General features: G+C 39.2%; 1 protein-coding gene across 1 annotated transcript in view; it reads left to right on the top strand.

Annotated features, from left to right (window-relative positions):
- Positions 1-11,886, top strand: part of ccdc186 (coiled-coil domain-containing protein 186) — a 114,876-nt gene that overhangs the window by 47,833 nt on the left and 55,157 nt on the right. The window contains exons 7-10 of the mRNA XM_024005179.2: positions 5,162-5,266; positions 9,197-9,295; positions 10,087-10,173; positions 11,202-11,344. Coding sequence (XP_023860947.1) covers positions 5,162-5,266; positions 9,197-9,295; positions 10,087-10,173; positions 11,202-11,344 — 434 coding nt within the window. The remainder of the gene's footprint in view (positions 1-5,161; positions 5,267-9,196; positions 9,296-10,086; positions 10,174-11,201; positions 11,345-11,886) is intronic.

Here is an 11,886-nt window from a genome sequence, read left to right as displayed (position 1 = left end):
TACTCATCATAAACTTTGATGAAAGATACATGTTTTACATAGAATTAAAGATACACTTGTTCTTAATGCAACCGCTGTGTCAGATTTCAAAAAAACTTTACGGAAAAAGCAAACCATGCAATAATCTGAGACGGCGCTCATAATGAAAAGAACATTTTCCGCCATGTTGGAGTCAACAGAAATCAGAAATTACAATATAAACATTCCCTTACCTTTGATGATCTTCATCAGAATGCACTCCCAGGAGTCCTAGTTCCACAATAAATTGTTGTTTTGTTCGGTAATGTCCATTATTTATGTCCAAGTAGCTACTTTTGTTACACATATCCAAACGCTCGTGCAGGTCCAGGCGAACGTCGGACGAAAACTTCAAAAAGTTATATTACAGGTCGAATAAACTTGTCAAACTAAGTATAGAATCAATCTTTAGGATGTTGTTATCATAAATATTCAATAACGTTCCAACCYGAYAATTCCTTTGTGWCTYTYGAAGTAATGGAACGCAAATCGATATCATGTGGAATGCGCGTGACCAGGACCTGGCTCTCTGCCAGACCACTGACTCAAACAGTTCCCATCCGGCTCAACATCACAGTAGAAGCMTCATTCAATGTTCTACAGACTGTTGACATCTAGTGGAAGCCGTAGGAAGTGCAAACAGATCCATATCCCAATGSGATTTCAATAGGCGATGACTTGAAAATCGACCAACCTCAAATCCAACCAGGAAGTGGGATATCTTTCTCAGGTTTGTMCCTGCCATATGAGTTKTGTTATACTCACAGACATCATTCAAACAGTTTTAGAAACTTCAGAGTGTTTTATATCCAATAATAATAATAATATGCATATATTAGCATCTGGGACAGAGTAGGAGGCAGTTCACTCTGGGCACGCTATTCATCCAAAGTGAAAATGCTGCCCCCTATCCCTAAAAAGTTTTTGAAATACAAATGGTATAGAGAGAAATAYTCCTATTATTCCTATAATAACTACAACCTAAAACCTCTTACCTGGGAATATTGAAGACTCATGTTAAAATGAACCACCAGCTTTCATATGTTCTCATATGTTCTCATGTTCTGAGCAAGGAACTTAAACATTAGCTTTCTTACATGGCACATATTGCACTTTTACTTTCTTCTCCGACACTTTGTTTTTGCATTATTTAAACCAAATTGAACATGTTTCATTATTTATTTGAGGCCACATTGATTTTATTGATGTATTATATTAAGTTAAAATAACTGGTCATTCAGTATTGTTGTAATTGTCATTATTACAAAAAAAAAAGAAAAAAGATTGGCCGATTTAATCGGTATCGGCTTTTTTTGGTTCCCCAATAATCGGTATCGGTACCGGCTTTTTTTGGTCCTCCAATAATCGGTATCGGTATCGGCGTTGAAAAATCATAATCGGTCGACCTCTATACTAGGCTACATTGTTTATTTTCTGTGCTGTAGCCTATCATGATAAGTCTATTTCAATATAAAAAAAACTCTCACCAAATGTGTATATTTTCAAATACAATTGTATTTATCAATTAAAAACCTCTCAGATGTAATGGCCAAATGTAGATTTCCGTGTAATTACATAATTCTGACATGTATATAACTTGGTATATTTGGAAAGATTATGAGGACATTATCAGAAGATCAGTAGGAGTTACGTAGTTCAGAATACACAAGATCAAGCACACACAAAATATATTTTATTTTCAGAGTCATCTTTTTGTTTGCAAGCCATAAGTAAATGATTGATGCCCAGAGCTGGAAACACATGAGATGGCTTCCACAACATGTGAACAGTATCAGAAAAAAAATGGGATTGATAGACCTAACAACTAGAAATGGGCAGATGTTTTAGTAAGTGGTGTCAGGTGTGGTCACGGGACGTTACCAAGTCTCCTTAAACCTCTCCAAAGTGGCGTATGTCTTATTAGATAATTCCAGTGCTATTACATATTTGCAATTCCTAAATGCTATTTGTTATAAAAACAAAATGTKTACAACACCAACCTCTCTCAAACATTYTGGTGGTGTCGGGGGACATACAGGGGATATCCAAGTGTTTTCATCATATTTTTAATGCGCAAAGATATAGTCACTCGGTGGACATTCGATGTTGCCATTAACTCATATATTATCAGATAACATTGGCAATAGCCTAGATTTGTTTCTACCAAACATTTTCATTAATTTCATACCCCCATGTAGCTATAGCTCAAACACAGACCAAATCAAAGCTTACCTTGTTTGCTGTTTGCTGTTTGGTGAAAACGTTGTGTAAAATAAACATTTTGACTTTGGTGCTGGTGATCAATAACTTTAGGTCACAGGCAGACAAATAAGACATCCTCATGATCTGTGGAGACCCGTCTTTTGGTGTGAATCAACGTATTCCGTGTTTWTTTAGTTTATGCCTCACAACGCTAACCGGAATGTAGGTAGCAGCCATCTTGAAATTAGGTCATCGGCTCCGCCTTKCCTTATACATTCGTATGCCCATATAGGGTAATAAGTGTCACAGATCAATAGCCAAGATACTCAGCTTTCTGCAGATGTCCTGCTTTTGCAGATAGGGGCTACCGTTCTCATACCAGACTGAATTGAATAAAATAAATTGATTATTGATTATTTACAACGCAGGACAAGCTAGCTAACCTAGTAATATCATCAACCATGTGTAGTTAACTAGTGATTATGTGAAGATTGATGTTTTTTTTWATAAGATACGTTTAATGCTAGCTAGCAGCTTACCTTGGCTCCTTGCAGCCACAAGGTCCTTTTGATGCTGCACTCGCCTAACAGGTGGTCAGCCTGCCACGCAGTTTCCTCATGGAGTGCAATGTAATCGGCCATAATCGGCGTCCAAAAAGGCAGATTACCGGTTGTTATGAAGACTTCAAATCGGCCCTAATTAATCYGTCGACCTCTAATAGTCAAGTTTTTWAAGTTTTAATACACGTTTTATAAAAAAAGAAAGCCTTGTTAGACAGGATGACCTACTGACCAGCTCACATAGACAGAAGCCCTCTATATGGCAGACCAATCCAAACTCATTTCTTAGCACGTCCAGCCCACTCATCATCTCAGCCAATCATGGCTAGCGGGAAGGTTGCTGACTTTTTCTGTGTCTTAACCAATTAAGCTCGTAATTTAACAATTGTATTTGTATTTACAGATGGCATACACATTTGTAATTAAGGCAGCTGAAAGTTCACATGTTCAAGAAGGCATTTCTGCACCCCAAAAACATTTTGATAAAATAAATAAATAAATGACTTAACGTTCAAACGGCTCTCTTGTGAAGTAGTGACCCGCAACATACGCCTAGCTTTCTGAAACAGATTACATATTGATATGGCTTTAAGATTGCATAGAACTGCATCATTTGGTCTATCCCTATTACGAATATAGGAAGGGGAAGATATCGGAATTTCTTTTCCAAGGTTGCACCATAGGGCCTGAGGCCACAGCCAATATAAAACACTATCCGTGCAACTTATTATGTGACTTGATGAGCACATTTTTACTCCTGAACTTATTTAGGCTTGCCATAGTAAAGGGGTTGAATACTTATTGACTCAAGACATTTGAGCTTTTCATATTTTATTAATTTGTAAATTAGGCCAGTGACCCAAAAAATCTCTGTTTAATCAGTTTTACATTTAGCCTGTAACGCAACAAAATGTCTAAAAAGTCGAGGGGTGTGAAGACTTTCTGAAGCCATACAAAATTCACTGTGTTTTGTTCAAAGAATATCAACATATTGTTTTCATCAGAAGAGAAAAGGTTGTAAATGTGTTAACTGTTTCCGGAAATCAGTAATACTACTGCACAAAATTGTAAATGGATTCATCATTAGTAAATCAGATACAATATAGGAAAAGAGCTAGTCAATGGGGATGTGTCTATTTTACAACATTGCGGACATGCAAAGATGCAGAGAATTAAGTTGGGTTAGTTGGTGAGGGGAAAAAGATTTACATTTATTTACGTTTATTGAGGAGTTCTATTTTTTTATTTTTTTACGTTGAATTATTTTGCTCTTTAATGATGAGCAGTGCAAGGGAGTTGCTTTTTCCACAAGCCTTTTCTCATGGCAAGCTCATGAAACTGTTAACACACTGGCTAGCTAGCACACTAGAGCCCGCTAGTGCACTGGACAGCTAAATAAAAATGTTTATTATGTCTAAATTGGAAAAACACTTGAGTTGCTAAATGGAGGACTGCAAGCACCATTTGAGCCGTGCTAGAGCTACCGAAACTAGTGCGTCTTTTTCACTGTTCACCGCATACTCCCGTTTCAACAGGGGGTTATTCCCTTAATATTGGGAGTTGACACATACAGTTAACAGCATTAGAAAGCAAAAATGATTCCCCTTTTAKCCAAGTTACCCGCATTTGGCAGGTGTACATTTTCTCCCCTGTGTTTAATATGTGAGCTTAAACTAGGTGGTCAGGCTTTTTTTCAAAATGAAAGAAAGTAAATTATTCTGATGAAAATAAGCTCTTTGCTTATATATTGCCTTGTTTCTTTGTTGTTGTGTGATGCACATGAACAAATGGAACACTATAGTCAACGCAAAGTAACGGTTTTCTTCGGGACCAAATTTCACCTGCCAGATTTCACCAGCCTGGCTGTTCAGTTTGCCTTACCCCCGGGCCATCAGGCAACCGTTAATGTCAACCCCTGCAATGTAATTGTAATTGGATTGTGATTGTTCCATCGGTATAATCTTTGATTTGATGCGTGTGAAATATGGATAAAAGGAGAGTAGCCAAATTACCCATAATTCTGCACATTTTGATGGTTGTATTTGTATGACTGCATTTTTGATTGACTGCAAAGAAATATTGATTTAAATGGGATTTTTTTTATTAAGACAAGCTAACTTTGTTTTGTCAACTTGCCCCAGGTGTGTGATCATGTTTGTAATCATCTTTTTGTCGGCAGTTTGTGGAATGTATTTGCCATTTTTATGGTACCATTTTATTTTTGATGGCAACTACATTTTGAAAATAACTTTACTGTTTTGCAAAAGGCCACAGTTCTGTGTCGTCGTGTACAGCGTTTTGAAAATGTATGACATTGTTCACAAAATGCTTGTCCGTGATTGCGAAAAACTGTAACATTCACTGGCTTCTTCTCACCACAGGAGACTAAAGTTAAGCTACGAGAGACCACGGCCAAACTCACCCAGGCCAAGGAGGAGACGGAGCAGATCCGCAAGAACTGCCAGGACATGATCCGCACATATCAGGTGTGCGTCTGTGTGTTTTCAAAGATGGAAAACCTGTGTTGATGAGCTTTATTAGAAATCCAAGAAAGTATCATGTGACTTATATTCTGAAATCAGGCTTCTGTCCACTAGGGGCCAGTAGAGGGCTGTGTCCTTTCATTTGCCATCTGGTGCTGTATTATGTATCAAGCAACATGCAATAGGAGTGCAGATTTCTGCCTTTTAGAGCACAATGAATAAGATTACATGGCCATGGGGGGACCTGATCCTAGATCAGCAATCTACTCTGAGACACTTAATACAGATGGCCCAAGATCTTTGCTTTGGAATTGATTATGTTTATTCAGTGTTTTACATTAGCGCCGGCTGTCGGCAAATCGGCCAGTTACAGACGGCTACATTTTCCACTTCATAGTAACTTAAAAGTTKATTTAAAAGTTTCAATTCGCCAGTCCGTTTTGTTCTGAACAGAATTATATATTGTTTTGTTCTATTCCACTGCTCCGACCAGCAAAGGTCTGAACTGGTTCGAACCCCCAAAAAGTACCGGTTTACATCATTCCTTTCTGTTCCTTTTTAAACCTCTGAAATATACTTTTTATTTTTTATGATTTAGGCTAACATTAAAAAATTAAGTGCGGATAAAGTAGCTTGCTGTGGAGCGSGTAAGCCATTTAATCTCTATAGGAAATTCATTAAGAGAAAATGTTATTTTCCTGTAACAGCATGGTATAAGCATAATGAAAGACAAACACACTGTGCTGCCAGTCACAGTGTAGGGTGTGAGAAATTTTAAGGGTGAGGAGACAGCGAGAGAGGATGGAGGAAGCTTGCTTTGAAGCGCTGGGCATCTTGTTAAGACATACACTATCTGAATTAGGCCCACAGAATTATACCTACAGATGAGCGGCTTCTATGGAGGAAAGTTTAATGTCTTTGAACTTSCGAGTTGGTTTAACGTTGGACCAGAGCAAACTTTAGCTAGCTTGCTAACAAGCTTGTATGTGCAGAGCGCCACTACAATTAAAAACACGTCTTAACTTTTTGTTGTTAAAAAATCCAATGTGAAATGTGATGACCTTTAACTAGCATTTAAAAAAGTATATTCTTCTTTAATTAAACCTCTCCCTAATTTCGGAATTACGCTTGTAACGTCGTCAGTAGGCTACAATAACTTATGCAAAGATTTCCAGCTGGCACGCATACGTTGGAATTATGCCGCGTTCATGTGCAAGTCGGAACTCTAAAATCTCCGACATGCTAACTGGTTGTAGTTACAGTGCCTTGCAAAAGTATTCATCCTCCTTTTCTATTTTGTTGCGTTACAGCCTGGATTTTTAAATTGATTTTTATTTTTATTTCATGTAATGGACATAAACAAAATAGTCCAAATTGGTGAAGTGAAATGGAAAAAAATTGAAAATAAAAAAAAAACAGAAAAGTGGTGCGTGCATATGTATTCACCCCTTTTGCTATGAAGGCCCTAAATAAGATCTGGTGCAACCAATTACCTTCAGAAGTCACATAATTAGATTGCACACAGGTGGACATTATTTAACTAAGTGTCACATGATCTGTCACATGATCTCAGTATATATACACCTGTTCTGAAAGGCCCCAGATTCTGCAACACCATTAAGCAAGGGGCACCACCAAGAAAGTGGCACCATGAAGACCAAGGAACTCTCCAAACAGGTCAGGGACAAAGTTGTGGAGAAGTACAGATCAGATCAGTACAGATTGGGTTATAAAAAAATATCAGAAACTTTGAACATCCCATGGAGCACCATTTAAATCCATTAAGAATATGGCACCACAACCAACCTGCCAAGAGAGGGCCGCCCACCAAAACTCAAGGACCAGGCAAGGAGGACATTAATCAGAGAGGCAACAAAGAGACCAGAGATTGGAGTATCTGTCCATAGGACCACTTTAAGCCGTACACTCCACAGAGCTGGGCTTTACGGAAGAGTGGCCAGAAAAAAAGCCATTACTTAAAGAAAAAAATAAGCAAACACGTTTGGTGTTCGCCAAAAGGCATGTGGGAAACTCCCCAAAATATGGAAGAAGGTACTCTGGTCAGATGAGACAAAAATTTTGCTTTTTGGCCATCAAGGAAAACGCTATGTCTGGGGAAAACCCAACACCTCGCATCACCCCGAGAACACCATCCCCATAGTGAAGCATGGTGGTGGTGGCAGCATCATGCTGTGGGGATGTTTTTCATCGGCAGGGACTGGGAAACTGGTCAGAACTGAAGGAATGATGGATGGCGCTAAATACAGGGAAATTCTTGGGGGAAACCTGTTTCAGTCTGCCAGAGATTTGAGACTGGGATGGAGGTTCACCTTCCAGCAGYACACTGACCCTAAGCATACTGCTAAAGTAACACTCGAGTGGTTTAAGGGGAAACATTTAAATGTTTTGGAATGGCCTAGTCAAAGCCCAGACCTCAATCCAATTGAGAATCTGTGGTATGACTTAAAGATTGCTSTACACCAGCGGAACCCATCCAACTTGAAGGAGCTGGAGCGGTTTTGCCTTGAAGAATGGGCAAAAATCCCAGTGGCTAGATGTGCCAAGCTTATAGAGACATACCCCAAGAGACTTGCAGCTGTAATTGCTTAAAAATGTTGTTCTACAAAGTATTGACTTTGGGGGGTGAATAATTTTTGGGGGGTCTTATTTCTTGTTTCACCCCAAAAAAATATTTTGCATCTTCAAAGTGGTAGGCATGTTGTGTAAATCAAATGATACAAACCCTTAAATACATTTTAATTCCAGTTTGTAAGGCAACAAAATAGGAAAAATGCCAAGGGGGGTGAATACTTCCGCAAGCCTGTGTGTGTGTGTGTGTGTGTGTGTGTGTGTGTGTGTGCTGTGTGTGTGTGTGTGTGTGTGTGTGTGTGTGTGTGTGTGTGTGTGTGTGTGTGTGTGTGTGTGTGGTGTGTGTGTGTGTGTGTGTGTGTGTGTGTGTGTGTGTGTGTGTGTGTGCGTCTACCACTGTGTAGCCGTTAGCGATGATGCTAATGAAAACAGTCTTGTGGTAGATGGAAATGGCTTTCTCAAAAACTTCCATTAAATGTTAATACGAAGTAGCCTATGATTCTGGCAGAATGATATCATGGTTATTTTCTTAATCCAGTGGAAATTTGTTTTGCATACTCTACCTGGAAAACAAAACCTTTTATTTTTAAAGATAATGTGGGCTATTTACTTCATTTTTCTGTTTTAAGAAAATACATTATTTGAAGAACTAATATCACTGTGGAAATTCATTTTGGCAGTAAAACTGTAAATAGACTTTAATCCTCAAGAAAGACAGGTTAAATGTTAAAAAAGGTTTTAATGTTATCGTACTGTAGTAGTACTAACGTACTACTATGTTATCGAAACTATTCCCTGATCATGTAGGCCTGGACCAAGACAATATCCAAAACAACGAACAATTCACTGAATTCATACATTTTACAGTCATTTCAATTGTATAGTCATGTCTTCTACACCATACACAACACATTTTTCCCATCTGGGAGATGAACTATAAAGTATTAATTATTTCGCTATGTATTTGATGGAATCAAGGCATTAGAGTGTACCAGAAGCCGCCACAAATAGAGCTTTGTGGGCCAGACCCCCCGGCCTGGCATCGCTAAGCTGGCTATTTTTTCTATTTGGCTGGCGACTCTTTGTTCTTGTGGAAATAACTGATTATTCTGAAACGATCTTTCCATTAATTCGATTCTTTTCTCTTTACTCCTTGTTTCTTTCCTTCCTCTCTTAGATCTCTCTCCATCCTTCTTTTCTCCTCTTTCTCTTACCACATCCTTATTTATTTTCCAATTCTCTATTCTCTTCCTCTCTCACTCCTTCCTCCATCTGTTGCTCCTTCCCCTGTTCCTCGTCTTTCTCTCTTTAACCACCGCTCCCTACCCCCCCCTGCTTTCTCAGGAGTCAGAGGAGATCAAGTCGAACGAATTGGATGCCAAGCTGCGCGAGACCAAAGGCGAACTGGAGAAACACAAACAGGAACAGACAGACCAGCTGGAGGTCCAACACAACACACACACACACACTTACACACTGCCCCATTTCCACTGCCCTCTTTTAAGATTAACGCTTAAGAGATATCGCAGTGAAATTGTCAATATTTAAGCAATCGGTCAAAACAACTCAAAACACTTCATAACTGCTCTTTCTCATTTATGCAATGCCCCGTTGCCATGGAAATCAACTTAATTCAAGGGCTCATTTGTAGTATTTTGGGAAGTTTGTTTTTATGAGGTTTTAGCTTCGATCTGATTAATGTTGCTTTACTGGAAGTGTTGTTGCTGGTTCACCTCACCTATGCTCTCCAGATTCAAACCGTTCACGTATTGCTTGAGTAATATCCCAAAGTCACTTCAGGCTACTGAGAAATAGGAAAGKTTTAACATGAACAAGCTTTGACAGTGTCCAAAACAAAAGCAGATATTCTGAAATGGAAGCAAAACCATATCTCATTGGCTAAATAATTTTGAACAGTTAACGGTGGACAATCTGAATGAACATTCCAAAATGTTGTAGGAAAGCATCAGTAGTTTCAAGTTTGATTAGTCACATGGTATACACCCGTCCAATGAAATGCTTACTTGCAGGTTCCTTCTCGACAATGCAATAACAATAAGTAATAATACAATATAAAAATATTCTTAAAATGATGCTAAATGAGCTATTCTTATGACTGTACATATTCTAGAAAGCATTTCYTAACATCATCGCGTATAGGTGGCAATTGGATCTGAAACACTAGCTTTTCAGACTGTTAGCTAACCTAACGAATGCTCTGCTTTGATTGACAGATGCACCGTTCCAAGGCCAAGGAGCTAGAAGACCTAAAGAGGACATTCAATGAGGGGATGGATGAACTSACCACTCTGCGTGCAAAGGTGTGTGTTTGTATGTGTCTTGGTCTCTCTGCGTGTGTGTGTGTCTGTTTCTCTAGCCTCATTTACACCTTGCAATAACGTGGCTTTCATTATCCGATCAAGATGATCCAATCACTATCTAATTAAGTTCTGTCACGTTTACAGATGGTATTGACATGTGTCTGTTTTTCGTCCACTCTGTCAGCAGTGTGACCACATTTCCTGGCCCCATTTATTTGATATTGTTTCAAAGTAATGATTTTCTATTTGATGAGTAAATGTAATGATGATTAAAATGGTTTCCAGATCTGTGTACACCTATAAGATATCTAGATACGTGCCTTACTACATCCAGAGACAAAACATTTTGCTGACAAAATGTTGCTATTTTAAATATAATTTCCTACAATTCTACACATTTTGTGTTTGGGCAGACAGAACATTTTACAGTTTTAAAGCTATTTTCCTGTAATTCTACACATTTAGTCATGGGTATTAGAGAAAATTGCAGTTTTAAAGCAAATTTCCTGCAATTATACACATTTTACCATGGTATATGCCTTGTTCTTATGCTATCTGAGTGACTCAAACATTATAACAAAATCAATGGGGGCCATCATGACATGTCTGGAATTTTTGATTCTCTCTGACTTTCTATTTTTTGGGGGGGATGATTTGTTTGTTCTCAAAGATGATCTCATTACAAAATATATAGCTCCATTATATTTTCTACATGCTTTATATCTGGTTTTAGTTGTTTAAGTTTACACTGAAAACATTTTACGACCTGAAAATTATTGAAATTAAATCATTTGTATTATTATTTTTTTTAAATTGCAGTGGTGCTGCTAAATGCATATAGGGAAAACACTGACACCTGTCAAAAAATGTGTGGACAAGATCAGAACAAAGGACACATGTTAGCACCAGGTATAAATGGGTATTCTCTCGTGTGTGTGTGTGTGTGTGTGTGTGTGTGTGTGTGTGTGTGTGTGTGTGTGTGTGCTCGCTCGCTCGCTCGCTTGTGCATGTTCGGTGCTGGGTCCCAGGTGAAGTGTCTGGAGGATGAGAGGCCTCGCTGGGAGGATGAGCTCTCCAAGTACAGAGAGATCATCAACAGGCAGAAGGCTGAGATCGCGAGGCAGAGAGACAAGCTGGGAGAAATACACGCACTGGAGGAACAGCACCAACGGTGAGCCAACACTTGTGCACACACACAGAGACAGTCACACTCGTTTTCCCTCTCACACACTATCACCAGCAGCATACCACCCTGCATACCACTGCTGGCTTGCTTCTGAAGCTAAGCAGGGTTGGTCCTGGTCAGTCCCTGGATGGGAGACCAGATGCTGCTGGAAGTGGTGTTGGAGGGCCAGTAGGGGGTGCTCTTTCCTCTGGTCTAAACAAAGATCCCAATGCCCCAGGGCAGTGATTGGGGACACTGCTCTGTGTAGGGTGCCGTCTTTCGGATGGGACGTTAAACGGGTGTCCTGACTCTCTGAGGTCATTAAAGATCCCATGGCACTTATCGTAAGAGTAGGGGTGTTAACCCCGGTGTCCTGGCTAAATTCCCAATCTGGCCTTCAACCATCACGGTCACCTAATAATCCCCAGTTTACAATTGGCTCATTCATCCCCCTCCTCTCCCCTGTAACTATTCCCCAGGTCGTTGCTGCAAATGAGAACGTGTTCTCAGTCAACTTACCTGGTAAAATAACGGATAAATAAAAAAAA

The sequence above is a fragment of the Salvelinus sp. IW2-2015 genome, linkage group LG17 (genome assembly GCF_002910315.2).
Source record: "Salvelinus sp. IW2-2015 linkage group LG17, ASM291031v2, whole genome shotgun sequence".
NCBI classification, from domain to species: Eukaryota; Metazoa; Chordata; class Actinopteri; order Salmoniformes; family Salmonidae; genus Salvelinus; species Salvelinus sp. IW2-2015.
Note: the sequence above shows the minus strand (reverse complement) of the source record. Positions and strands in the feature narration are given on the sequence as shown.